Source organism: Dermacentor albipictus, unplaced genomic scaffold (genome assembly GCF_038994185.2).
Source record: "Dermacentor albipictus isolate Rhodes 1998 colony unplaced genomic scaffold, USDA_Dalb.pri_finalv2 scaffold_34, whole genome shotgun sequence".
NCBI classification, from domain to species: domain Eukaryota; kingdom Metazoa; phylum Arthropoda; class Arachnida; order Ixodida; family Ixodidae; genus Dermacentor; species Dermacentor albipictus.
Genome location: NW_027225588.1, coordinates 1,853,005 through 1,880,380, shown reverse-complemented (window position 1 = coordinate 1,880,380; position 27,376 = coordinate 1,853,005). Strand labels below are relative to the sequence as shown.

The following is a 27,376-nucleotide window of genomic DNA, read 5'->3' as shown; positions in this document are numbered from 1 at the left end:
CCCGTTTCTCTCTTTTTTTCAGAAGTTCAAACCCCATTTCAATTTCTTCCTCACTGGCCTTTTCGGAAATTAGCTCCAATAATTCTGATTTTAGCATTTCCTTGCGCACATCTAGGCCAAGTTCCTCACCAACATTCAACAATTCGTCTCTCAGCAGTGTCCTTAACTCCATGATTGCTGCTTTACTGCCTTGATTCTGCTCTCTAAATCTAGCTAGGAAAACACAACCTAGCTAACACTCAACAATCTAGCTTCCTTACTGTTCTAAACAGAACAACCACAAAATGAAGCGTAGAGAGTCAAAGCAAGAACCAAGCACTCAACGCAGTCGCAGCACCACGTCGCAAAGTCCATCTCACCGCTGTCAGCCAGTTGTCAGGATTGGGGGCTCAATCCCATCGCTCGTGGTCCTTTGTCAAGATTGGAGTCCGGCATGAATTCGAAGGTAGCTGGCCCATGCCGTCGTCCAACTTATCCACGCTGAGGACGTTGATGAAGGGAAGAACTGCTTCTCATCGAGAACGAGGAATATGGGTTGATTTACAGTATTTAATTCAGTCCAACATGACTGCTCAAGAGAAGTGTATCAGAATTCGCACCACAGCTGTTTTTATACACTCGGTCCTCCCGCGATACAAGGTGACGCGAACGTTCGTTTACTCATTGTCAACTTGCCGCCGCCCCGCAGAACAGTTTACGCTCACATAGGCACACACATTCCGATGTCCGGCGCCGACGTCCGAGGGGCGCCGTTCCGGGAAACTCGGAGGCAATGGTGGGTAGCTCGTTGTGTTGCGTCCCGATCGGGGCGTGGGAAGCAACAAAAAACGGCTTTCCCGCGGCAGCCCGTTCACGCGTAGCAGATCAGGTCCGCGCTGGAGAGCTTGGGCACAATAGTTCGCCCGCCGAACTCGTTTCGTGACAACGGCGATGGGGCTGGAGGATCAGCCGGCAGTGTCAGCTCAAAGCCCGCTTCATCGAACGCATCCTAGCTGAAGCGACGGAGAGTGGGGGATGCGTGTCTTGTTCCCCGGTCGTAACTGGGTGGCAATTTGGCAATGCAACTCGCCATTCTTAACAGCGGACAAGCATGCAGACGCGCAGTCGGTCGCTGCGAATCTGCGCGATCGCTGCATTGAGGCTTCGTTCTATTACGCTCCATTTAGTTATACAAACTCTATAAGAACATATTTCACACAGTTTGCTCTCAGCGTTTACCTACCTTTCACGCAAGAAACCGGTTCGGGAGACTCCATCGCGGCGACCGCGCGCAGTGGCGTTCACTGTACGTATTCGGTAAAGAGATAACGTCTGTAAACGATTGCGTGCTTTCAGTCTGCCCAAGATTAATATTTAGACAGTAAAAACTTCTCTCGTTTCGAAAGTACTTACAGAAATGTCCGGGAGAGCTCGCGCGTGGTGTTTTCAGTGAGCGCTGACAGCAAAACCTATGAGGAGCGCGCCGCGTAATCCCTCATACTACGCCAACGAGGCGCTTCCGATAGATGGCGACTCCGTAACTCCTCGCCGCCAATAGCCACGGTGAGCCGTGTTCACCCTAAGAGTGGACGAGACTGTACATTCAGGACAAGGTATTTGTAATGTTCGCCCGCCCATCGGCAGGTCACTGGTGTCTTCGTCCACAGTCGCTGGCGCGTTGGTCTCGCCGTGGTTTGTAGGATTTCCACCGCTCCCGCACATCTATGACGTCATTGCAGAGCCGAACCTGGCTTTTGAGCGCTATGTACTCTAGAGAAAGGCCCCTTTTGGAGCGAGTTTTCGAGCGACAGCATTGATTCGCGATTGAAGTTTTGACACTGCGTCTTGCCTGTCCTCGTTCTTCGAAGGAACCGAGTGGCGGTTGATAATCAGATTCCTTACAAAGTCAACTTATCTACGGACTGAGTTACATAGTGTTGTCATCTCGTACCGCGGTATAATGATGTGGATGGCACCAATTGTGTTCTTGGGCCAAATGGGGTTTCATATTTTCTTTTGTGTCTGCAAAGATCACGTTTCACCGTGGAGTGCCAGTCTGCGACCCTGTTAAAAAGAGATGTGCACTGTACGAATGATGTTACCTCTTTTTAATACATTAATGCGTATACCGTAAAACGCATGTGCATCGGTGTACAGTATTAATAAAAAAAAATGAGCGATATTTATATATATATATATATATATATATATATATATATATATATATATATATATATATATATATATATATATATATATATATATATATGTATATGTATATGTCTGCTGTCAAAGGTAGTCAGTACAGGGACATTCGTTAAGCCGCTGGAATAGCGTTTTTTTTTCTTTGTCGTAAAATATTTTTTTCCTTTTTCAGTGGAATAAATACTGAAATAAAGGAACGAATAAAAAAATGTCAACTCCCTAGTTCATGAGTCTGGCTACGAGAGTCTATACTGGTGCGTTTCTTTCTTGTGTGTAATTTGCAATGCGACGTTCCGTTATGTCAGCTACGCGCCATACGTTTGAAGTCTATAGATCTTGTTCTGTTTATCGCGGGGAGTTTAGCACAAAATTAATGTTGATTGTAGACAATTATTGCCCTTTGCTAGGCGTTAAACATCTTAACAGTAGCAGCCACCGTAGATAGTTTACTTGCGTTATTATAGAATTCATTATTCTCCCCTCGTGAACTCGGAAAGTAGTCGAGTAGACGTGCGCAAAGGCTAACAGGAGCTATAGTCATTGGCAAATAATGGATTTGTGACGGCAGTTAATGTGTAGAATAACAAAGGACCCCCTGTGGTGGCGCATGCAGTTGGCGTCGCCTTGCTAATTAAGCTCGAGGGGGGGGGGGAGGGCAAGGTATCGCAGGCCGTGTGCCGTGCATTGGGTGCACGTCGAAGAGCCCCAAATGGTCAAAAATGAACCCGGCGTGCCTCACTACGGCATGCCTAATCTGGTCGCCGTTTTGTCGCGTAAAACCCCGTAATTTAATACCTTCAGCTTTTTGCGATAAAAAACCAGCAAACTTGGAAGCACGCTTGACGCCGACTGCATTACGAGTGAAGTGCTGCCCTTACATGCCTTTGCTTGTTGAGCCGCCTTGAGCTAGCCGCCAGGAAGGTTAGTACTTAGTATTTTACCCGCGGTCTTGTAAAGAACTAGCCAGTGAGGCAGTTCACGAGGCGCCGGGGTAAGGCGGCCCTGGTGAGCGCTTGCGCCAGCTTCAATAATAAATCGCAGGGTGTTATATACCTTCCAAAACTGCACAGCGTACTTGCGACAGCCACCGCGTACACCGGTTTATAGTGTCCGGAGCATTTTTTTTTTTTACGGTACCATCGTTTTAAATCATTTTAGGCAGTAAGGATACTCTTTGAAGACGAAGTTTTCACTATTTTGGCGGGAAAGAGTTTGTTGCAGAAAAATGTACGCGCCGAAGTTTCATTTATTTCGCACCAATACCATGGTGTCACACCGGCGTAGCGGCGCGCTGTGTATTTATTGGCACGCGAAATTAAGCCGACATTAAGTTTAGCCTTGACTTCCTCCTCTAGTAATCAACTTCTTGAATCTAAGTGATCGTTCCTATTTCTTATGTAGTGTCGCCTTTACTCTTGGTATATGCACACGAGTACTTTTGTTTCCGCCCTCGTCGAAACGAGGTCGCCGCGCGGTGTTCGGCAGTCGAGCCCACGACACTTGCGCGGGCTGCAACACCTGATTTGGTGCAACTTTTATTATTCTTGTTTCATTGAATTTCAGTCAATTTTTTACCTGTGTAGCCGATGTACTCGTGTTCTGTTTGTGTAATGTTGCGCCTATAGTGCTTTATACACTGTTTGTATAGATTATGAGGCAAGTTGCCCCCGTTTCATTCGTGGCATCCTCAAATCACACTGTGAATGCGCGGTAACCTAAGCAGTTTCCGTAATACGCCTGATATAGCTCTGTGTCCTTGACTTTTTCTGCGTGTTTTGCCCGCCGTTTGCTGTTCTGTATGGGACTTTGGGCCACTCAAGTCGCCCGCGAGCAACTTTTTTCTCCCGAGACCCCGCCTTAAATTATTCCGTGAACTTTATAGGAAATAATTGTTTCATTTGTGTTGCTTCGCGCAGTAGTGTGCCATCTCCCGCCGCTGCAACGGCAAGCATTTGTGTTGGGGAAAAGTTCGATGGAATGTAGAGGGAGTGCCGGTCGTATCCAGTGTAAACTTGCACTGCTGCATGGCATGTGTTGGCTCGAACGCGTCTCGCTCGTGTCTGGTGCGTACGCGGACCATTCGCACAGGCGTTTCCCCAACAGCGGTTGCGCTTCCGCGTCTGACCTCGCGCGGCCGCTGTTATGGAGGCGCGCTGCTGCCTTTTTTTCTTCCCGCTCTTCCTGTCTGTTTCGCGTAGAGTTATGTTGAATTCCAATGGCGGAGTCGGAGCAGCCGACGCACTCCGCGAGCGAGCACTCGACTCTGGCGCACAGCAACTCCTCCAGATCCGCGAGTGGAACACAACCTGCGCCGCCGGAGCAAGGCGGAAGTGGAAGTTCTATCACAGAGTAACCCAGGATACCTTGCGTGTTGTCATTTCCTTCCGCTGTTTGCTCCCAGCACCGCCGCACCGGTCACTTGTCTCTTTAGCGCCGTTTACCTGTTCTTTTTTTTTAAAGTGCGGAATGGATATCTCGCCAAGCGTGCAGCAGCTTTTGCTTCCTCGCGAGTCGTGACCGGTGGCGCCTCCCAGCAGACAAACGTGATAAAGCAAATACGTCACGCAGAGTTCCGGTCCACTCCGCCGATTTTGGCGGAGCATCTTTTTCTGCTCCATGGAGTGACTCCCGCTCTGAATCCCCTCCGACTCTCTCATTGGAACACCTTACTCCCGCCCTCACTCTGCCATTGGAACAAACTTGCTCCGAAACGAGCAGAAAAACTTGCTCCGACTCCGCCATTGGAATTCAACATTAATGTAATGCTCTCCCGAGATAGAAACGCCGCGAAGCACGCCAGGGGGCCCACGAATGCGCACCACTGCCGGCGGGGTCGCCACACGAGTTGATCGAGCCGCAACCGATTCGGCTCGCTGTGCGCGACCTTGTCGTGCTATTCAAAGCGCGATGGGAGTGCTCGTGTTTGAGTCTTATCGCTGACTCACCGAAGGCTGCTTCATGTTTTGTTGTGATTTCAACGGTGGCAAAAAAAGAAAGAAAGGAGTTCGTGCAGGCAGGATATTGAAGCGCCTGCAGAATGTGGGGCACGTTCCCGGCTTTCAGCATCCTGATGCGGACGATTTTATTCGTGAAATTTTGTTAGCCAATTGTGAATTTTTATTTTAGTTTGTAATGTCCGCCTCGAGCAATCCAGCTCAAGTATCAGATTTGCGCTATCCGTCACGGGCAGTTAAAAAAGAATATATGTTCATTGTGAAAAACAAAAAAAAAGAAAATCAGGTATGTACTCAAAAATATTGCTTTCACTGATCCCAACCAAAGTTAACTCTTTCCTTACCACGGGGAAATTGGCTGTTTTTTGTATGGTTTAGTTAAGAATTTTTTGTGCAACAGCTACTAAGTTTAAAGTGTCATGCAGTACATAAAAGTAAAGGCAAATGAACGTGCTTTCGAATACTATTTATTTTAACAACATATAAAAAAAATTATTTACACAAAAAAATTCTTGAACAAAAAAAAAACAAGAAAATTTCAAAAAAAAATTTGATTACGGAGTAATATCTCTGGCAGAAAAAAATTTTAGCAAGATTTCAAAATATACAAATTGTAGGTATATAACTAGGCAACATTTCTTCAAAAAATTACACCCATACATTAAGTACTCTTTGTGTTATGAAAAATTGCATGACGCATAGTAAAATATTCAAGTTCTTGATAGGTCCTATTTACGATTTTTTTTTTCAAGGAAAAGATTAACTTATGGTACAATATTATACTCCAAAACGCGTGTACTAAATGCACATTGAAAAAGCACATTTCGAAAAGAAAACTGTTATAACAAAATGCGTAATAAAAATTAGCAAACACAAGCTTTAATGAAATTCACCGCAAACATTCTTAATGATTAGCTTATATTTTCTGAGAAAAAAATTCTATAAAGCTTATGACATATACAAAATAGTTAACACTCCATAGCACAATATTACACAAAAATTGAAAGTTGCAGATCAATAACTTTTGGAGCCACAAATGTTTCAGTCAGCCAGATTGGTGTGCCAGTCGCCGAAACAGTTTCTCGTTGTGAAGCACAAATGCACATTGCATGTGCGACAGAACACATTCGTCTTGTGTTGAATTTTATTTTCTTCATAGCACTTCTTACAGTTTCGGCGGACGTCCTTTCTTTCAGGCTTGTGCTGTGCAGCTGCGCGTTGTGCAGCTGGCGAGGGAGGGACATGAACTGGTGCTGTGTCCTCTAGCTCTAGGAGCTGTCCAATCAGCTCTGTCCTGAAGGCCAGCTGGTCATACCGAGAAGGCCTAGAAAGCTCGGATGCTTGGGGATGCTGCGTGCGATATTCTTGAAAAATAATGTAGCTGTTCACAGCTGCGATGTCGATGCAGTGGAAGAATAACGTTTTCCACCAGCGGACGCATTTCCTCAAAACATTGTACGTGGCAATGAGTTGGTCGGATTTATCGACTCCAAGCATTCCGGCGTTATACTCATCAATGAGCTGTGGCTTTTTTATGGAGATTTGTTGCCACTTTCCGTCCTTCTTTTCTCGCCGTTTGGCAAGCACGTGCGAGTTAGCTGTGTGTGCAGTGCTCACCATATGCACAACACGTCGATCTTTCCACTGAAGATACAAGACTCCCTTGTCTCTCAGCCAACGGACGTCTCCTCTTTTCGCTCTCTTCTCCCAAGTGACGCCTTTCAGTTCTGTGGGGAATCCCCGGCGATCTTTTCGTGTTGTGCCGCACGCTAGTGTCTTGCGTTCCAAGAGGTGCACAAGAAGAGAGGTCGATGTATAGAAGTTGTCCATATATATAATGTACCCACGATCCAGGTACTTATCGCAAAGCTTAGTGACCACATCAAAGGCCAGCCCATTGGCACTAGGTTTTTCACGCTTCCCTGTGTACACTATGAATTGGATGGTGTAGCCAGTTTTTGGGTCCGCAAGAACCCATAATTTATAGCCCCATTTCACAACTTTGTCTCTAATGTATTGCCGAATTCCAGACCGCGCTTTGGATTTTACCATTCTCTCATCGACTGAAATTTCGCGATAAGGCTGGAACAATGACGCGGAGCAGTCGTTCATGTGCTCAAGAAGCCACGACACCTTGTCTAGCTTCTGTGCGGCAGCGCCGTTGCTTGTATCTGGGTCAGAAATATGCAGCATGGCCAGGAGCGCGGTGAAACGTCGCCTTGGCATAATGTTTGGAGGGAGGAGCCCGGAAAACAATTTTGCTGTACTCCAATACATATGCAGCCGCGGCAGTTCCAGTACTCCCATGTACAACAGCAGGGCGATGAACCTCATCATTTCCGCTGGGGTTACCTCTTTCCAAGAACCATCCTTCTCACTGTAGGTCGGTTTCTCGATGATGTGCATCCATGCATACTTGTTAGTATTTGCACAAATAGCGTGAATGACCTCCGCCGTAAAGAAAAGGCGAAAAACATCGAGCGCTCGCGACAGCCGCTTCGGACCGCTACGGAGCATCATCCCGAGGTCGATGCCCGGAGCTCTCTGGGGTCGAAACTCCACACTTCTTTGAGCTGGTGGAAGGGCATCTTTCCCAAATGAAGTGGACACTCTATAAATAAAGAAAATAATAGTTTGGGCACCAACACGGCCATTGAACCGGCTCTAGCTATGCATAAACAAAGCGGACGGCGAATCCGAAACTTACCTGCGGGTAACAGCTGATGTTCCCGGCTGATCGGCAGCATCTTCCGCATCTGAGCTGAACTCCGACGACGCGACATCGATGTCGGAATCATCTGTGCTCGACAAGTCCAAAATATCACTTGCGGGATCGTCGGGATCGCGCGAAACTGCGATCTTCCGAGCGCGCGCGGTTTCGGATGTCGACGCCATCGCCCCGCTCAAGTGCTCATCAACCTTTGAGCTCGCGCGCCCTTTAAAAATCGCCGCCGCGCGGTAAAAATGTGAACCATGCAGAAACAGAAACTCTACTTTGTATACAATCACCGAGATGGCGCCACAAGTCCAGGGGCGTAGCGGTTTTTTTAAAATGCGCGCTCAAAAACTTCGCTCACCGGTGAACGATGCCTAGTGCCGTGGTAGGGAAAGAGTTAAGGGGTTCTCTGTACTGCTATATTGTCTTTGTGGTTCATGGTACACTGAACTTTTTTCTGACAAGTTCTACACTTTTTACTTGACCCCAAAGCTGCACGCTCAAAGGCGTGTTCTTCTGTTTAACCGCGCGTTTGGTGCTTTCGAGGCGTCGCGCAGAGTTTCAGCTTAGTATACACGCCACGTGACTGCCGTATCGTTGCCCCATTTGTTGTACCATGTACTCGCGGACAACTTTCTGTATCTGTGAAGGGATAGCTACGGGCGTGTGGCTGCTGCACATGTGTTACCGCGTCAAGTAGTCCGACAGCGTCTGACAGTGCTTTTGGTTGCTCGGAACAGACGCTGAATCGGCGCAGCTTCCACGTGCGACGTTTTCGCGTTTGCCCCGACAAGGAAGGGAGAAGCAGCAAAATAAGTCAACCTTTACACTCAGTGGTGTTTTCTGTCTTATTTAACTGTCGCTAATAAGCTGTTTGTGTTTTCTCTTCCTCAGCCTAAACTAACGTCGATTAAACCGCGGCACTCCTTTCAGAAGCGCTCTCCCTTGTCCGCGCTTTGCTTTCTTAGCCTTCCCTTCATAGCCACAGAATGTTGTCCGCGAGTATAGCCTTAATTCAGCGCTAAATTCGCGCTGCCATGAAGTTCACTTATTCGCTGCGTACAACGAGCTCATTTTTAGTCCGCTTGTTCTCTTCCCGTTTGCGTGAGGAAAATAACGGGTCGGCGCTCGTATCGATAAAACAAATCATGTGCGCGTGCACTCTGGCGCAAGCGCATCGGTTCGGGGTTTATCTCTAGGCCATACACGCGCTCTCAGTTCTCGGAAGCACCGTTTTTCGCCTTTTGATAGAGCCCAACGGCTTTCCGCAGTGTACCGCGTTAAATACATTGGACAGCCATCCAAACAAAAGGTACTGCCTGCGGTCACGACTTGCGTACGCTCAGCCGCGGGTCACTCCGCTTCCTGCGGTCTATGGGGATCTTCGAGATAACTGTGGTGGAGACGTGTGTCGCGGCAGAATTTTGTGCGCTGACTTCCCTCCTCGTATCTGTCTCCCTTCACGCCTCTTTCAATCCCTTTAACTCCGTGAAGGATAGCAAACCGGACTTCTTTTTCTGGCTAACCTAACTGCCTTTTCTCTGTTCTTTTTTCTTGGATGTGTAGGAGGGGGATGGTGGCAAGTAACGAAAATGCATGATGCAGATTTGTCATCACCTAATATCCTCAAGTCATTTACTCTTCAGAGTAGACAGCGGCACGACGACACGACGATGGCGCTCTGTTGACTGACACCTAAGATAGCAACGAGTTGTCTTTCTTTTTATAGTCCTGAGAATGACTGCTGCACTGAAAGCCAAGTCTCTCTGTTCTCTTCCAATTAATTATGACTGTTCCAGTTATCCCACCACTTCAAAGTATCGAGTTTATTCACTCTCTCTCCACGCTAAATACCATATTTCCGTATCTTTATGACCTTCCCCTATAACAACGATTTAAATTGTGCATCATGGGCGCGGCGTTACTCATATTGCGCTCATATCGACTTTCATCATAGGATATTACTACTCCGCGCACTACAAGCAGGGATCTCTCATACCAAATGTGTGATCTGTATATTCCGAGAAAACCCGACTTATTTTCGATACGCTAAGTTGAACCTCCACATTCTGACTAAAGTGCGGGAAACTTAACGCAAGGCCACAAGTGTGTAGCGTTATTTGATATGCCGTATGCCGTGAATCTTCACTTATGGGTAGTTAACAAAACCAATTAATAAATGAAATAGTGTAGTAATTTATAACCCTTGAGTTTTCAATTTCAGTTCATTAAACAAATTCAAAACGTAACGGCTACGGAATGTAATTCCGTAGCCAAAAATAGTAAAGGTGAACGCTATATTTTTCCTTAATAAGGGATGTTGTTTGGACTCTGTGGGGGTGTACAACTGCTAAAAAAAAATCACTGGCTTGCTGCCCAGGGCGGACTTATGGTAAACTCGGGTGGTCGCGATCCGGTTGGCCGAGTCGGATTGCCAGACGTTCCAGGTCCTAATCAAGAGAAAGCACGCGTTCGGGTCACTTTCCGGAGCACTGAGAGGGAACGAAGCGAAGGCACAGGAGAGAACCATCGGTGATGCTCCGACTGGATGCCACCGCAACACGCAGCAGCAGCACGGCGAGCGAGAGCCCGACAAGACACGGAAGCTACCAATGGGCGTCGCTTGCAAGACGCCAGCGCAGCACGTTTTCGGCAGTGTATGTGATAAGATGCTGTCACTGCTTGCCTCTAAATTGAAAAATAGTACTGAAAGAGCTGCTATAACAATCGCAAGCGTTGCCGCGTCACCAACATTGACGTGAGGCACACAAAGCACAACAGCGCAGTCTAAATGGCCGAGCCGCCACCATAGAGAAAGACATTCAACAAGAGCGCATACTCCCATAGAGCTACACTGTAATAGAGCCCAGTGGCCGAATTGACTGTAGCGCACCAAGCGGATGGGATTAACACCTTCCGGTTTCGGTTTTGGGCGCGCGTGTTTTGAACGCCAGCTGGCACACGCTACGCCGGCTGCGCTACTCGGCGCCTTGGTTTTTTTTTTTTTTGGCTTGTGCTGCTCATTCGCGCACAGTGCTAGTGAGGAATTGTTTATTTAATTAAAATGATTGCGAACAATCTTTACAAGCCTCTATCGAATCTGTGTCACGTGCAATTTCACAAGTAGACACAAAATGCCTTGTAAATGAGGGAATGTTTATTTCGCTCTTGATACACGCTTTTTGTGCGTTCATCCAACGTTGTGGCACCAAGTAAGCAGCCCATACGGCCAGCAGTAGTTCCCATACGAAGCTCCATCGGACGGCGTCAGCTGAAAAGAGTAAATTACAAATCATGTGTCATTTTGGTATTTAGACCTCATAGGAATGTTGCCTTCATAGAGGAAACGTGCGGAAGTGGTTAATGGGCGACATTACAAACAAAAGCAATTCGCTTTTACATATATGGCATCAAAAATACCCTACTTATTCCAAGCCGTACTATAATTTATGAATAAAACATCTGATTTCCAAGCATTCCCCCATTCCGGGGCATTATTTCCTGCACTTTAAGAGCGCGGGCGACTGCGCGTTTCCAAAGCAACTTGGCCTCAGCCGACGCGTTAGTACGCTACATACTGTTAGATACGGGGCCGTTTCCTGAGCCTACTTCGAGTTCCCCAGACCACATCGAATCGCACCACAGCTAATTAAGGAGCGCAGAAACACGGATGCCACATTCCTGAGGCACGGCACGTGCAAACAAGTTGGCGGACCCCACTTCGTGTGCAGCCGGTGGAGCTATTCACTGCTTGGCTCTTCCCGAAAGTGAAGGGAAGGGACTCTACCGTCCTGGCACTGTTCCAGGTAACGTGGGTCCCGAGGCAAGACGGCTGTGTTGTACCGGGAAGGCCTGGCAGCGTCGCCCCCTGCCCTCTTTGAAGAGGGCATTTGCAAGCCAGCGAGGCAATACCGCAGGGAGAAGAAAGCCCTCGGACAATTGTGACCCAAGCGTCGTCCCCGTCCGCCCATTGTGACGACGCATTGCAAGTCAGCAAGGCAAGACCGCAGGGAGAAGTAAACCCTCGGACAAACACCCGAGCAGCGACTCTCTTCGCCGGGTGTGACTCCATCGCACGGGCGCATACCATTGGCCGAAAATGACGACACCCGAGCGGGCTCGCCGATTGGCCGAAAATGGCGTCACCTGAGCGGACTCTCCCATTGGCCGAACGTGACATGTCTTCGAGACACCGAAGGGCTTAAAAGACGGAGACCGGGAGCAGCAGAAGTGCATTCTAGAGCATTCCTGGATTCATCTCTCTCGAACTTCTTGCCATGGGCCGCAGCGTCCGAGTTGTTGCCGGCCCGTAATGACTGTACGACTGTTCATTGACTCTCACTGTAAATAATGTAAAATAAACCTCCCAAGTGTTTCATCCCGAAGTCCTCCTCAACTCCTACAACTGGTGGCAGCGGTGGGATTTCCTGCAACTCCTACAATACACAGAGGTAACCACAACACAGGCTGTCAGCCAGACCATGCCAGACGCTCGCAGAATGCCTTCTACGCGCACTCAAGAGAAATGTGTCGGTGCAAAGCTTGTTTTCATTCGTTCCGAAAACAAGAATTTTCAAATTCTTGTTTTTATTTTGCTTCTCGGCGTTATCTTTTGCCCGTTCTGGCGGCGCAAGCAACACGCTCCAGTGTTTTCACTCTTGGCAATCGCTCGTCGCGTCTTCGACAAGCGTGATTACCGGAAGAAGGTATATGTTGCGGGGCCTTAGAAAGCGTCACAGACTTGTCTCACTAAGATTCAGTACACGCCAAACTGTCACCACGGCCGGCTTGCTTTTTTTCTAACTGCTTCACAACCCCAGGCGCGGCGAGCGTGCCTCAGAAGTATCCCAAAAAGTTACGAAATTAATTACAATAATTTTGGCCGTCACAGAATGCGTCACGAACCTGTCCCAGTAAGATTCACTGCACGCGAAACTGCGGCACACAGCCGATCTGCTTTTCGCCAACTGCGTCACAACGCCGGGCGTGGCCACTGTGCATCAAAAGTACCTCAAAAAGTAACGAAATTAGTTCCGATAATGTTGTGTGTCAAAGAAAGCACCAAAGCTTGTCCCAGTAAGATTCAGTTCACGCGAAACTAACTGCATCACACGGCCGAGGTGCCTTTCGCTAACGCGGTGCCTATTCTGTGGACCATACCACAGGATAAACTCTCACTTTATTCTGTGGACCAGACCACAAAATACAATTCAGCGTTATTTCGTGGCTCAGGGAAGAGCAGAAAATAGACTTCATCTTGCTTCAGTGCTTGAGCTATAGGTGTGGACCAGAGCTAGACCCACCAGACTGCGGCTATCATATGCTATACCCTGTAGCCCATAGTCCCCAAGAAACCAACCTTTCTTGACGGTTTTTCTCGCCTGACATATGTGGTGTTTCGTATTAGCAAGGGAAAGCCGTGAAACGCGCAGCGATAACTTGGTTCATATGCCTGATGGGTTCAAAGTTCAAAACCCACTTTACTTCGAACTTCCATGTCATAAACGTATTTAGATTCTGGCGATGTTAGCTTGACAGTTAACATGCGAAAATTGCTGCTCGGGCGGCCTGTTGGTGTGTGTAACGTTGTGCCTTCTGTACGTGTCGAAAATCGGCGTTCTTGCGTAACGCCGATTTTAACAGCATTTCTTTATGCTTTGTTTTCGTGTTTTGCTGCAATATTTGTGTATGCCTAGTCTACTTGCACTTACTTTTACAATATTTTTGTAAAGCAGTGTCTTAGTACATCCGCTGTTAAAAAAAAAGGGGGGGGGGTGGCATTGTCAAGCTGTCTAGTATTTTTCTGTAGCTCAACAGATGGAAATACGTATGCCATCTCTGCATCAGTCTGCAGCCGTCATGTTTGTAAAGTGATGCATTTTTTAAACAATTGCTGTTCATAAAAGTTTCCCTACTGTACATGTACAGAAAAAATCCAGAGTGGTTATTAAAGCACACAAACAGCTATGCTAATGCAGATGACAAATATTTATTACAATGTATTCTTGGCACAACAGTGATTCTTACAGAGGGACCACGATGTCAGTGATCACGATGTCACGATGTCAGTGGTTTTACAAGTAACATGGTTCGTACAGGTTTCGAAGGCCAAAATTAGTACTGTTTTTTCCAATATAATATGGATATTTTTATTGCACTAGAAATACAAAAATGAGGTGGTGACAATGGTGGAAAAAATAATACTGGTGGGGGTGTCATCTACTATTGGTAGCAGTCTCTGCAAAACGATGTACTCGATTTGGGAAAACATTAACACATGCACATTTCAGATGTCTCCATTCCAGGCAGAAGTCGCAACAGACTGAATCTGCCTTGCCAATAAGTTTTTTGCATGTGGGAAAGAACCATACCGGTTTTCTCTTCATTTCTACTATCGAAATTACAGATAGCCAGGCATCATCTTCAAAGTATGGCTTTGCCTCTGCCAAACTGCAGGTATCATCTAAAATTGCCGAGAACACCTTTTTTGGCAATACCTCCACCATGTGTTCTGAAATCTTGGTGCCATTCATTGCAGCTTCCAAATTGCAACTATCCCCAAGCCATCCAGGCATGAGTTTCGCACGATCAGCAGGTGCCTTCTTAGTAAATGGAACACTGTGCTTCAATGTTGCTGGTAACTTGATGTGGCCAAGGTGGTCCACAGGACCAAGAATTATATCACAGTTCATTAATATCAATAAAAAGCTTCACAACAGTGAAATATCTTCAAGCAACGAAGCATAACTTATTCACATGTTTCTAAATTAATAGCAGCAGAACTTGCATTTCAGTACCGCCTTACGTTTAGTCACCCGTTGACCACCCAAATAAAGTAGCCATCCCTTTGTGCCGCATTAATCTCTTTTTACATTTTTTTCTTTTGAAGACAAATAGAGAGTGGAATCATCTTCCCCCCTCTCCATCGCTGCCATTGAGGACCAAGCGTTGTTCAAGCCTGCAGTTACTGAACACTTTCTGGTGTAGCTGCAACCTAATGTATTTTCCTTTGAACCCCTGTTATTCTTTTGCTTTGTATTTATACTGTACTCACTCCCTCTGTAACGCTCTCTAGGTCCTGAGGGCATAAGATAATAAATAAAAAAATTAAGTGCAAGATAACACAGAACTGACATCTCTTCAGAAAAAAACAGAAATGCGTCGCTGAAAGCAACTGCAGCTCAGCTTACCACTTGGACTGCGTGCTTGCTGTAATATTGCTGCAGGTGCTCTTTCCAGAGTGGGTAGTGACACGGGCCCTGTTCTGCTTTCGCTGGGTGCTGGTATGTCCATGGGCTGATGTTGCAAGGAAGTTTATTAAACACTTCATAACAATGCAGAACTGACATCACTTGAGAAGAACTATGCAAATGCATCACTGAAAGCAACTGCAACGTAGCTTACCACTTGCACTGCATGCTTGCTGTAATAGTGCCGCAGGTGCTCCTTCCAGAGTGGGTAGTGACACGGGCCCTGTTCTGCTTTCGCTGGGTGCTGGTATGTCCATGGGCTGGCCTGATGTTGCAAGGCAGTTTATTAAACACTTCATAACAATGCAGAACTGACATCACTTGGACGAACCATGGAACTGCGTCACTGAAAGCAACTGCAACGTAGCTTACCACTTGCACTGCATGCTTGCTGTAATAGTGCCGCAGGTGCTCCTTCCAGAGTGGGTAGTAACACGGGCCCTGTTCTGCTTTCGCTGGGTGCTGGTATGTCCATGGGCTGGCCTGATGTTGCAAGGCAGTTTATTAAACACTTCATAACAATGCAGAACTGACATCACTTGGAAGAACCATGGAATTGCGTCACTGAAAGCAACTGCAGCTCAGCTTACCACTTGCACTGCATGCTTGCTGTAATAGTGCCGCAGGTGCTCCTTCCAGAGTGGGTGGTGACACGGGCCCTGTTCTGCTTTCGCTGGGTGCTGGTATGTCCATGGGCTGGCCTGATGTTGCAAGGCAGTTTATTAAACACTTCATAACAATGTAGAACTGACATCACTTGGAAGAACCATGGAATTGCGTCACTGAAAGCAACTGCAACGTAGCTTACCACTTGCACTGCATGCTTGCTGTAATAGTGCCGCAGGTGCTCCTTCCAGAGTGGGTAGTGACACGAGCCCTGTTCTGCTTTCGCTGGGTGCTGGCATGTCCATGGGCTGGCCTGATGTTGCAAGGCAGTTTATTAAACACTTCATAACAATGCAGAACTGACATTACTTGGAAGAACCATGGAAATGCATCACTGAAAGCAACTGCAACGTAGCTTACCACTTGCACTGCATGCTTGCTGTAATAGTGCCGCAGGTGCTCCTTCCAGAGTGGGTAGTGACACGGGCCCTGTTCTGCTTTCGCTGGGTGCTGGTATGACCATGGGCTGGCCTGCTGCTGCAAGGCAGTTTATTAAACACTTCAAACAATGCAGACCTGACATCACTTCAGAAGAACCATGAAAATGCGTCATTGAAAGCAACTGCGACGCAGCTTACCACTTGCACTGCATGCTTGCTGTAATATTGCTGCAGGTGCTCCTTCCAGAGTGGGTAGTGACACGGACACTATTGTGCCTTCGCTGGGTGCTGGTATCTCCATAGGCTGGCCTACCATAAATATGTACAGTTCATTTTCACAGGTACAATGCGTGTCGCCACACAAAATGTGAAATTAGTGCCGAAGCATAAATGCAAGAAACAAAGCACTCGCTTGTACTGTCTAAGTTGTACGATGTCGTCTGAACCGTCATGTGCTGCTAGTTCAACAAGGCACACCTCTTTCTTCGATGCTGTTCTTCAATGCCTTCAACAGTTCCACTGCTTGTTAATACTTTCGCAGTGGTAGTTCTGCAACAAGTGTCGCAATATTTAGGAGAATCATCATAGTTTGTCTATGCTTCTGACACTCTGAGACGACCTTTCATGTAGCTAGATAAAGACCACATTAGCTTGGCCTGCAACAGTTGGATCTGTGGCAAAGAGTCGACAAGATTGACTGTAAAAGCTTCTTGTCCATCTTGTTGGTGTTGCGTTGTCAAAGAGCATTGGTAGACCAAGCTCTTTACAGTAAAAGAATGTGTGTCTACATGGCAGGCGCATTGGATTGGATAGACTGCATGAGCAGCTTTCCTCAGACATTTCGAGATGAGCATACTGTTCTAAGGAATCCATTTCATTTGCCTTTTTCAGTTCCTTGGAGACTATAGCAAATGCATATGGTGTCAGGGTGTTGCAGTATTTTTCACAACTTGTTAAATTTCTCACCACTGGGGTCTTCAGGCAGGCTTCCATTGCTCTATGATCCCGTTCAAGACGCAGACTGTTCACGACAGTGAGCAAGTCAGAAAACATCTCGAGGAGAGACGCACATAGCTTGACAACTTGCATTATCTTCTGATTGGTGGCTTCAACACGGTTATTTGTGGAATTTCCAAAGATTGTGGCTTGATGTTTTAAGCCTTCCACCCATTCATAGTGTGTCGGGTGCCAGTTCTCATTGAAATATTGAAGAACCTTGGCACAACCAGTGTTGTGCAAGCTTTTACAGGTCTCGGTATTTTCAATTTGAGAGTAGCCCGATTTCTGCTATAATTACAGAATGTGCATCCTCATCTGACTAGTGACAGCCATCTTCTCTATGGTCACCTCCCTTTTAAATGTTCGCAGGGCATGAAATAAGCATATAATGCTCACTGCATAGGGAAAGCGTCTTCAAGGTCTTTCTACAAAATCTTACAAGTCAATCATAATAACATTAGTGTCCGTGGTTGACCGGTTGTTCACATTAAACCTTGAAAACAATGCTTGTAATGTTGCCTCGTCCTCACCTGCACACAATATCAATGCCACTGTTTGGCTTTTACCGTTGGAATCCTCCACAAGGACAACATACAATGGCATCCGTTTATCATTAGTCTTATGAATGGCATCAACGAAAACAATCTCTGGAAAGCTCTCATGTCACTATCTTGGTAGAAAAGGCTAGCCAGCACATCATTGCTATCCACAAGCATGTCCTTAGTGTCGCCAGATTCCTGCTCACGTGAGGCAATGAAGTCGAGCATTGACCTTTGCACTTTCTCTGCCTGCATGTTTGTCGTTCAGTTGTGAAGGTCACGCAGGAGATTATCTTCCCACCATTGAAGAAGTGCCCTTGTATGCATTTCTTATTAGCTTTGAGTGCGAGACGTTTCTTCGTTGAGCCTTCTTTGGCGTGGCAGGTGCTGGAAACACTTCTGCAAGGAAGAAGAACGAATTAAGGAACTCATCTACTGCTGCATGTATTTACTTCATTTGTATGAAAGGATTGACCGAGGGCCCCAGCGTTCTTGTTAGGCACAACCATATGAAGCCAACAGATATCAAGGAAAGCATACCTGGCGGTATTTGTAGTTTTCAATTAAAGTACAGTTATGGGATGAAGGGAAACTAATTTGTTGATTGACTGGCAGTGTAATAGACATACCTCACTCAACGTGTGAGTGTGTTCGTCAAGCACTTCAATGACTTCCAAGTATTTCCCATCTTTGGTGGCAAAGAAGGAAATGTGGGCCGGGCAGTTGATCTTGTATGTCCGGTGTAAAATAGATACATAGGAGCAGTAAAGATGCATTCCTCCTTCCGCATACATTCACGGCTTTCCACGTGGTGTATGCCATTCCTGTACCATGCTATGCTCTCCCAACGCCATTATTTTACGATTCGTAAAAAGGTCAGTAAAGTGAATTAAGTATGTGGAGGAGTCAATACTTACGTTTGTTTAGGACGAACACCTGTTGACACGGATTTGTGCGATCTTCCGCCGTGCTTGCAGCTATACGTCGGGCTGTAGCAGGTGAAGTTCTCGTCAATGGGGCGTGTGATGCCTTTCTTGCAGCATGAACGGTTCGTGACTTACTAACCCTAAATTCGGCGTAAACCGGGCGCTCATAGTCGGCTATTGCCGATTGGAGTTCCTCAAAAGAGGCGAACTTTCGTCCCGCTTTCATAGCATAAAACGCACAGCACAAAGACGTGCTGACTTCCGAAGTTCAGGACACTAAACAGCGCGGATTTCAATCGTTTAATGTTCGCAAGCGCAACCGGCCGACAGGGGGAACTACCGCACTACCCCACAATGTAAAGCTGATAAAGCTGAAGTGTATTTTGTGGTCTGGTCCACAGAATAAAGTGAGAGTTTATCCTGTGGTCTGGTCCACTGAATAGGCGGCAGTGCGTTTCGCTAATTGCGTCACAGAGGCGGGTGCGGCGAGCGTGCCCAAAACTACCGAAATTAATTATAATAATGCTGGGGCTCATAGAAAGCGTCGCAGACATCTTCCAGTGTGAGCCATTAACTTAAATTACTTACGCCAGGACGGCCGAGCTGTTTTTCGCTTACAGCGTCACAAGCCTCGGTTCCTTGCCGTAAAAGCCAAAATTGCTTGAAATGCGTCGCCGACTGTCAAACAAAATTCCCCACCTTGCCGTAGTTCAGTAGTGTAGTGGTGCCGTGTCGAACTGCAGAACGAACGCAAGGATACGCCGGGAGATCAGCAAACATGCTACATCCAAAAGAGACGGGTCGCCGAACATGCGAACTTCACATGCGCAACCGGCCTTCGGTGGCCTGTCTGGCGCATGACCCATGCATCTGTCGCGCCTGGCGTGCCGCTAGCTTGTTGCTGGGTAATGCTCTGTTCAGACTACGTTCGTAAGGCGCCGATTTTTCGTAACATACGTAAGCGGAAGCGCAACAAGCGTATGCGTCTAGTTCAGACTGCGAACGTAAAGGTACCAACGTGCGCAATTCTCGCAAAAATCGTGGGTGAGAGTGTTAAAGGGTCGGCAACATTTACGACTGTTATGTTACGACCGTTGCGACACAGCCAATGACCGATAAGCTTTCGGCTTTCAACAACTGGTGACGACACTTCCGTCCTCCCGTCTGCAGACAGCGCGGGAAGTGCCATTCCGCCATTCCGTGCGCACGATTGGCTGTGTTCGTGAAAATTTTTGCAGTGCGCCTTGCGAGACTGTTTTCAGTTCATCTGGTTTATCCGCCGAGGAAATCGATGGCCGCAGATGCGTGCTCCGAACTTCGATGAGTGGTCTCATTAGGTTTTCAAGGAAGCGGAACTGCTGGGGCGACATGCGCATGATGTTATGAACCATCGCAGCGTCACCAACTCGGAGCTTGGCGAAAAGGTTGTGAAAATCGCCGTCCGCCGCCCTGTCGAGAAATACTTGCCGCACCCAAACCCTTCTGCGTCGCCTTCGTCGTCTTAGGGCGATTAAATACATGACTATAAGTTTGTTTTGAGCGTGAATTTCTTCGATCTCGGCCAGCGCTCGCATGTTGGCAGGAGCCATATTGGACCGCTGGTGACGTCGATTCTGCAGCTCCAAATTTGATTGGCCTGTTGTAAAAGCCGTAATTTAAGCAGCAGTAAATGTGAACAAAGGTGCCGGCTTAACTGCCGTAACGTTTTTTACAGCCGTTACGTTCGATACGCCAAAAGAGCTGTTACGCGCGTTACGACCGTAGTGTGAACATAGCATAACGCAAGAAAAATAAGTCGCGAAGTATAAGTTCATTTATACGCAAAACTTTTTGAGTTTTAACGGGAAAGAATAAAAAAATAAAACGTCTGTAAGTTTATTTCACATTCTTTTTTTCCGATGTTCGTGCCAACTAACGGATGGGATTAACAAAAGCTGTGACGTGTTTCCTGTTGCCAGTTTTCACCAAGTGTCCCCTCTTTTTGAATTTCTTTATGCCGGCACCGGCAAAAGCGCTGACGGAAACTGCCTAGCTCTCGCGCGATCGGAAACAGGCTGTATCTCGCAATTCACAGCCTCCTACAATTACTAGATGGAGCTCTGGCGCTGTGATCGTGCAGCCGCCATGGGAATGATGGTTAATGATGGATTTGTCTGATCTTCGTGCTTGGGACTTCAGGCGCTCTTGTATCTTCGTTTATTGCGGTTTATCTAGGCCTAAATTGAACTAAATTTCAAAGCAAGTTATACTTTTTTAATACGCAAGAGGTAATAAGACTTTGTAAGCATGCATAATCGCTGCTGAACTGCAGTGGTTCCGCTTGTCCATGCGTCTGTGGCGTAATGGTTTCAATATCTGGCTTCTGTGCTAGAGGTCCTGTGTTTGAATCATGCCGTCGGGCATTTTTAATATTTTCTTTAATTATTTATGACTGTGATTTCCCTACTATGATCACTTTGCAAAATCACGAGTCCATTAAAAGCCAGAAGGACTAAGTATGGGCAAATCCATGTTACCACCCATGATTCCTATGCTGGCTAAACCGCCCTGAATGCTTGCAGCTCCCGTAGAGCACCACAGTTTCCTCTACACTCTAAGAAAAGTTTACACCCTTTGGAGTGCCCCTTCTGCCACACAACAATAATCGTCATCTGCCTTGATGCGTTTCCTTTCTTGAAAACGCCGCGCCCTCTACTTTGCTGTTATGCTGATAACGCGCATGCCGTTCGTGACTGGGAAGTACCAGGCTCGCAGCGTTAAAGAAAGGAAACGCGGGCCAGACAGTTGACGATTATCGTTGTGGGACAAGATACGCCCCAAAGGGTGTAAATTTTTTCTAAGAGTGTAGAGTGCACTCTTAGAAAAATTTACACCCTTTGGGGTTTATCTTGTCCCACAACAATAATCGTCATCTGTCTTGCCCGTGTTTCCTTTCTTTAACGCTGCGAGCCTGGTACTTCCCAGTCACGAACGGCATGCGCGTTATCAGTGTGACGCAGCTTCTCGACAGGAAAGTAGCGAGCGCCGACTTTTCAAGAAAGGAAACGCCAGCAAGGCAGATGACGATTATTGTTGTGGGACAAATACACACCCCAAAGGGTGCAACCGTTTTAAGAGGTTTAAGTAAAATTACACCTTTTTGCCACAACGATAATAGTCATCTGTATTGTCCGCATTTGCTTTCTTTAACGCGGCGAGCCCGGTACTTGCCAGTAACGAACGGCATGCGCGTTATCAGCATGACATAGCATTCTCGACAGAAAAGTAGCGGGCGCGGCGTTTTCAAGAAAGGAAACGCAAGCACGGCTTGATGACGATTATCGTTGTCTGGTAGAGATACACGTGCACCCCAAAGGGTGTGCTTTTTACCTAAGAGTGTAATTGTACGAATCTCTACACTCCAAAAAAGTTTACACCCTTTGAGGTTTATCTTGTCCCCAAACAATAATCGTCATGTGCCTTGCTTGGGTTTCCTTTCTTGAAAACTCGGCGCTTGCTACTTTCCTGCCGAGAATGCTGTGTCAAGCTGATAACGCGGAAGCCGTTCGTGACTATAGGATGTACCGGGCTCGCAGCGTTAAAGAAAGGAAATGCGGGCAGGACAGGTGACGATGATCGTTTGGGGACAAAATACAACCCAAAGGGTGTGAACTTTTAGAGTGTATGTCGCAATAGCTCTGTCATCGACGGTGGGAGCATTTCTGCGCGCTACAAGTCGGATTTCAGCGGTCTGAAGGAACCAACCGAATGTAGTCCGAGCGCCCTTTTTATCCACCCGAACAAACCCTCATGTAATATCCCACTGGCACCCTTGAGGATAAATAAGTATGACTACCTCAGAATGCTCCGAAACGATTACCCGAAGTCGACATTAGGGGTGCTATTCTGGACACGCATGGCGGCTGCACGGCCGCTATTATCCGCCATGTTTACTCTCTGATTGGCTGTCGAGAGGCCATTATCCGCCATGTTTACTCTCTGATTGGCTGTTGAGAGGTCACGTGCTTTAACATTTGTGCGGGGAAACGGAAGTATTGCGAAATGCAATTTTGCGTTTTCATCAAGATGACGAAACGGGACGTGGAGCTGCAAATTTTATGGACTAATACATTTTTTTGGTCCTTGGCAGCTATATTGCGATGTTAGCGCTTGAAAAAGAATGTGAGCGGTAGCATGCACAACCAGTGTAATGCATGTGCAATTGCGCGAATATGTGGTGGCGATTCAAGATATGCGCCATGCCAGCTTGCTGATTGGCTGAAGGAATATCTCGTGATGTGCGTCACATGAAGGGCTGTTTCGTAAGCGTCATTGTGACGATGCGTGACGTTGCGCTGGGCCGCCATTGCTGAGATTTTCCGCCATAATTTTTGCTGCGACGAGCCGCGCGAATTATGCTAATGAGCAGCCATATGCAGTGGAAGCCGAGAGGAATGCGTATCGCCACATTCTCCCCGTCGTTTGGCGCCACGAAAATATTTTGTTCATAACGCGTGCTCATAGTATTTGTATCGCTCTCGGGTGGTGTTGGCATTTGTGTTTGGGGCCATCATTTTTTAAGAGAACGCGTTTATACGAAATAATATTGGTTGAACATAGCAAACTTTCGTCAATGTTGTCCACTTGTCACTGCTGCATTTGTATTGTAATTAAGATTAATGCCTTTCTGCACAATCAAAATTTATGACAACGGGCTCTTTCTAATTTATAAAAAGAAATGTACGCAAGGCGGCGCCTTGAAGTTTCCTCCCGCGATGCGAGAACCAGCGAAATGAACAAGAGATGGCAGCGCCGGCGCTTGCGTCGCGCTAGTGGATATATCTGGCGCGCGCAACGCTATCGGTGAAATTCGGCGGTTTCTCAGCCTGCCGAGCCGGGCTGAGTCACTTGCGTTTCACGAGATAGCGATAACGTGGCCTAGAAGGTGCGCGCATCACCACTGGTAGGTCGCGTATGTTGTCTCAAGCAAGAAAACAAGTGCGTTGGCGCCAACATGCGATGACTCATTGCATTTTTCGGGGACACGCATCCTAGCTATTGAAGCAGACGACGGCTTGTACGCAGCAGACGACCGAAGCGCGAAGCGTTTTCGACGGAACAATCATACGCTTTGAGATAGCTGCTTTATTTTTACTGCGGAGGAAAACTGTTTTGCAAGATTTTCGTGGCGCCAAACGATGGGGAAAATGTGGCGATACGCATTCCTCTCGGCTGCCATTGCATATGGCTGCTCATTAGCATAATTCGCGCGGCTCGTCGCAGCAAAAATTATGGCGGAAAATCTCAGCAATGGCGGCCCAGTGCAACGTCACGCATCGTCAAAATGACGATTATGAAACAGCCCTTCCTGTGACGCTCCTCACGAGATATTCCTTCAGCCAATCAGCAAGCTGGCATGGCGCATATCTTGAATCGCCACCGCATATTCGCGCAATCGCAGATGCATTGCACTGGCTTCTGCACGCTACCGCTCACATTCTTTATGAAGCACTAACATCACAATATATCTGCCAAGGACCAAAACAATGTATTAGTCCATAAAATTTGCAGCTCCACGTCACGTTTCGTCATCTTGATGAAAACGCAAAATGACATTTCGCAAAACTTCCGTTTCCCGGCAAAAATTTCTAGGCACGTGAGCTCGCCACAGCCAATAAGAGAGTAAACATGGCGGATAATGGCGGCTGTGCAGCCGCCATGCGTGTCCAGAATAGCGCCCCTGATTTCTTTCTTCTCTATCAGCTTCCGGGTAAATCAGCAGAGCTCTTTATTTTTATCGCGCGCGACCACATGAGACGCGTGCGGCCACGATATCCGCCGCGCTCGGTGTGCTTGCGCGTCGGCCAAGCTGTCGCCTCGTTAAAGATAAGGGCTGCTCACTCAGACGCGTATTAGTAAATGGCCGGAAAACAAACGGAGCATACGGTCAATGCGATATGCGCGTCTGGAGCGGTTGGTGTGCGCCGGCGGCGCTGCGTAAAAAACAAGCGATATGGGGAAGCAGCGCTGGACTTTGCACGACACCTGCAGCGCCACCCTGGCGGTCAGAACGTGCACAATGCAGCCGCTCCCGCGGACGAAAATTGCTGCTGGTAGCGGCGTTGCGTGCGCTGAAAGTCGAAGGAAAACTAAAGGACGCCGACGGTACTGTTGCGTATACAAGTGTCACAACTACGTCGGAATGAGGGAGGATGTATCCTTCTGCGCATTTCCATCTAAACCCAACGAACAAGAACGGAGGCGGCGTTGCATCCAAGCAGTCAGGCGAGCGGAGTAAGTTCCCGTCTTGTCGCCCTGTCAAGCGGTGTCGGGCTGGTTTCTAAATCGGATTTCGCGTTTGTGCTTGGTTTATTCGATGGTAAAGACGGTCAGCCGTGGCAGCCAGTGCCAAACAGCAGAATCTGCAGTCGGCATTTCGTCGGAAACAAAATGAGCAATAGCATGCACCATCCGGCATGTGTATCAACATTTTTCCTTCGCAATACCACCGCCAAGCTCGTTCCAATGCCACCACACCAAGCGAACGATACGAAAGCTAAATAGTTTCCATTCGTTACCAAGAATTATGTGTCAGGGAAGCTGCCTTGTAATACGAGTTGTGTGTGCATACTGCCGGCGCACGCGCGACTAAGCCGCCTATGTGTTTTTAAAAATGCGCATGCGGATGAGGACTCGGCGCTGAGATGCATCCGGTATATAAATTTATGTAATTAGTGCTAAATGTAGCCAGGGTTGTTACGGATCAAGCAGCGGAGCACTCAAACCTTTGCTTGCCCGAGTCAGCTGATGCGATAAAGCTTTCTTCTCCATTGACTGCTGTGGCCAAGTAACATCGGAATTTCTTATGTCTAGCCAGAGAAGTATGGAATGTTTTCAGGCCAACTAATACCTTCGAAACCATAGCGCAGCAAGACCGGCTCCGTAGCTGCTAGATTTGCGAGGCAGGCTGCCACACAAGCATGGCAACGGCACACGGCGCAACCGTTAAATAAACGCACGTGCTCGCCGCAACACACTGAAAAATATATAAAGCTTAAAAAGCTTCTTTCGTCATTTCTTCACTTGATGGCGCTAGCTTCTTTACGAAAACTGTCCACTTGAAGCGGCGCGAAAACGGAAACATGCGAACCATATATGCGAACTATGAAACGGCCGCGGACGTGTTTTCTGGTCGAGAGGCTTGAATATGCCGCGTTTCGTCGCCAGGGCGGCGTGCAACGCACTCTTTTCGACGCGCCGCCTATCCAGCGCTGGTTCTCCATACGCGTCTGGCGTAATCTCTCCGGGACACTATGCGCACTTGCCACACATTGAGCACTGTAGCTGCACCCCCCACTCGCCTTTCTATTCCAATTTGTAGAGCGCAGCTGTCAAGGACGAACCAGCTGACATGCGTCGACACGTGCCAGTGCATCAAATGCTCCAAAGCGTCGGTTGCGAACCGGGACAACGTGCTGTGGCTATATAGCTATAGTGCCTAGAATATACTGGCTAGTGTGCCGTGCACCTACTCTTTTCAATGGAGGAGTGTGGCGCCGCCTGCAATGAATGCCCACAGTGGCCGGCAGAGGTCGCTGCCATATGGGTGGGTGCAAACTGCGCGTGTCGTCTGCTTCGCACATCAGTTTCGCAGCGGTTGCGTCGGTTTCTATGTTTGCATTTTCAGTGTTATTACAGCGTTTCGTGTCGGTTCTTGGTGTTGTCAAAGAGTGAGTGCGTCGCTGCTGTGTTCGTGCGCTTGTCATTACGAGAACTATGTGGCGGCGGTGAAAAAACGCCGAAGCTAGAGTGCAAGGAGAGGACCTGCTTTGTGCCGTTGTGTAGAAGCGGTTACCGCTCGAACAATGGGCGTGTATCATTGGTCACTCCACCACCTGATACGAAGCGGTAGCAGATTGGGCAAGAATGACCAAGAGAACGGACAGAAGCCTGGCACCAACTGTTGTGGTTTGTGAAAAACATTGAGAAATCAGTTTAGTCCAGCGTGTATTCTTTATCACCATGAACCGTTGTTCACGAGATTCCCCGCGATAAAACACGCCTGAAACCCTGAGTATCCTGAGTTTCCTGAGTATCCTATGCATGCACCTAATTGTGAGTGCCAGGAAAAAGAAAAACAAGATGGAGCAGTAGTGCTTTGAACTACTATACTGCAGGTTATGTTGCACGAAAGATCACTGCCAAAAATTCTTGACCACAGTGTGCAGGCTTAATACCTTTGCGTAAGGAAAGCTGAAGCTAGTGCCGACGCTGCGTCATATTGCACTACCCATTTTGACAATGGAGGCCTTGTCTGTCTTAGTCAGACCTTGTCAACCCCTGTGAAGGCCATGGAAGATGCTTTTACTGTGTTCGTTAGCAAAAACAAGTTACATGTAGCAAGTCTAGCTGATTTTTCAGGTCAGCTCCCGACACTGGCCTTTCCACAACTAGGGAGAGCATGAAAAACCAGCTTTGACAGCAGTTGTAAAGTGCTATGTTTTTTTGATGTTTCGGTTTTTGTAAAAGGCATCAACAAAGAGAGGGAAGCGCAAATTAAGGCAACGGCAGAAGCTCCTTAAACTGCGTCACTGCCACTAGATCTATCTTCTTCATGTATGTGTACATTATATCATATCTAGTGCTGTCTTGTGCCTGCGTTTGACTGTTGTTACGCTTGATTAAATTCTTTGTTACGCTCAAATAAAAGATATGTTTATTATTTTTGTTCATGTAAATCAGAAATAAAATCTGCACGTATTTACCTGGTATAAAAATGTATA

At 47.3% G+C, this 27,376-nt stretch overlaps 4 protein-coding genes across 6 annotated transcripts in view; 1 reads left to right on the top strand and 3 right to left on the bottom strand.

The window, feature by feature from the left end:
• LOC139052787 (glycerophosphocholine phosphodiesterase GPCPD1-like) overlaps positions 1-27,376 on the top strand; it is a 277,931-nt gene that overhangs the window by 45,478 nt on the left and 205,077 nt on the right. The window lies entirely within an intron of this gene.
• On the bottom strand, positions 5,554-7,740 carry LOC139052790 (piggyBac transposable element-derived protein 4-like). The gene has a single exon (XM_070529874.1). The coding sequence runs from the start codon at positions 7,656-7,658 to the stop codon at positions 6,180-6,182; it is 1,479 nt and encodes a 492-aa protein (XP_070385975.1). The 5' UTR covers positions 7,659-7,740; the 3' UTR covers positions 5,554-6,179.
• Positions 11,061-16,451, bottom strand: LOC139046771 (uncharacterized). Its single transcript, XM_070529858.1, has 8 exons — positions 16,349-16,451; positions 16,131-16,247; positions 15,913-16,023; positions 15,695-15,805; positions 15,477-15,587; positions 15,259-15,369; positions 15,045-15,150; positions 11,061-11,125 (listed from the first exon to the last, which is right to left on the bottom strand). Exons 1-8 carry the CDS (start codon positions 16,449-16,451, stop codon positions 11,122-11,124), a joined length of 774 nt encoding a protein of 257 aa, XP_070385959.1. The 3' UTR covers positions 11,061-11,121.
• LOC139052783 (uncharacterized) lies at positions 17,487-22,541 on the bottom strand. The gene is made up of 3 exons (XM_070529857.1): positions 22,474-22,541; positions 18,606-18,677; positions 17,487-17,804 (listed from the first exon to the last, which is right to left on the bottom strand). Exons 1-3 carry the CDS (start codon positions 22,539-22,541, stop codon positions 17,585-17,587), a joined length of 360 nt encoding a protein of 119 aa, XP_070385958.1. The 3' UTR covers positions 17,487-17,584.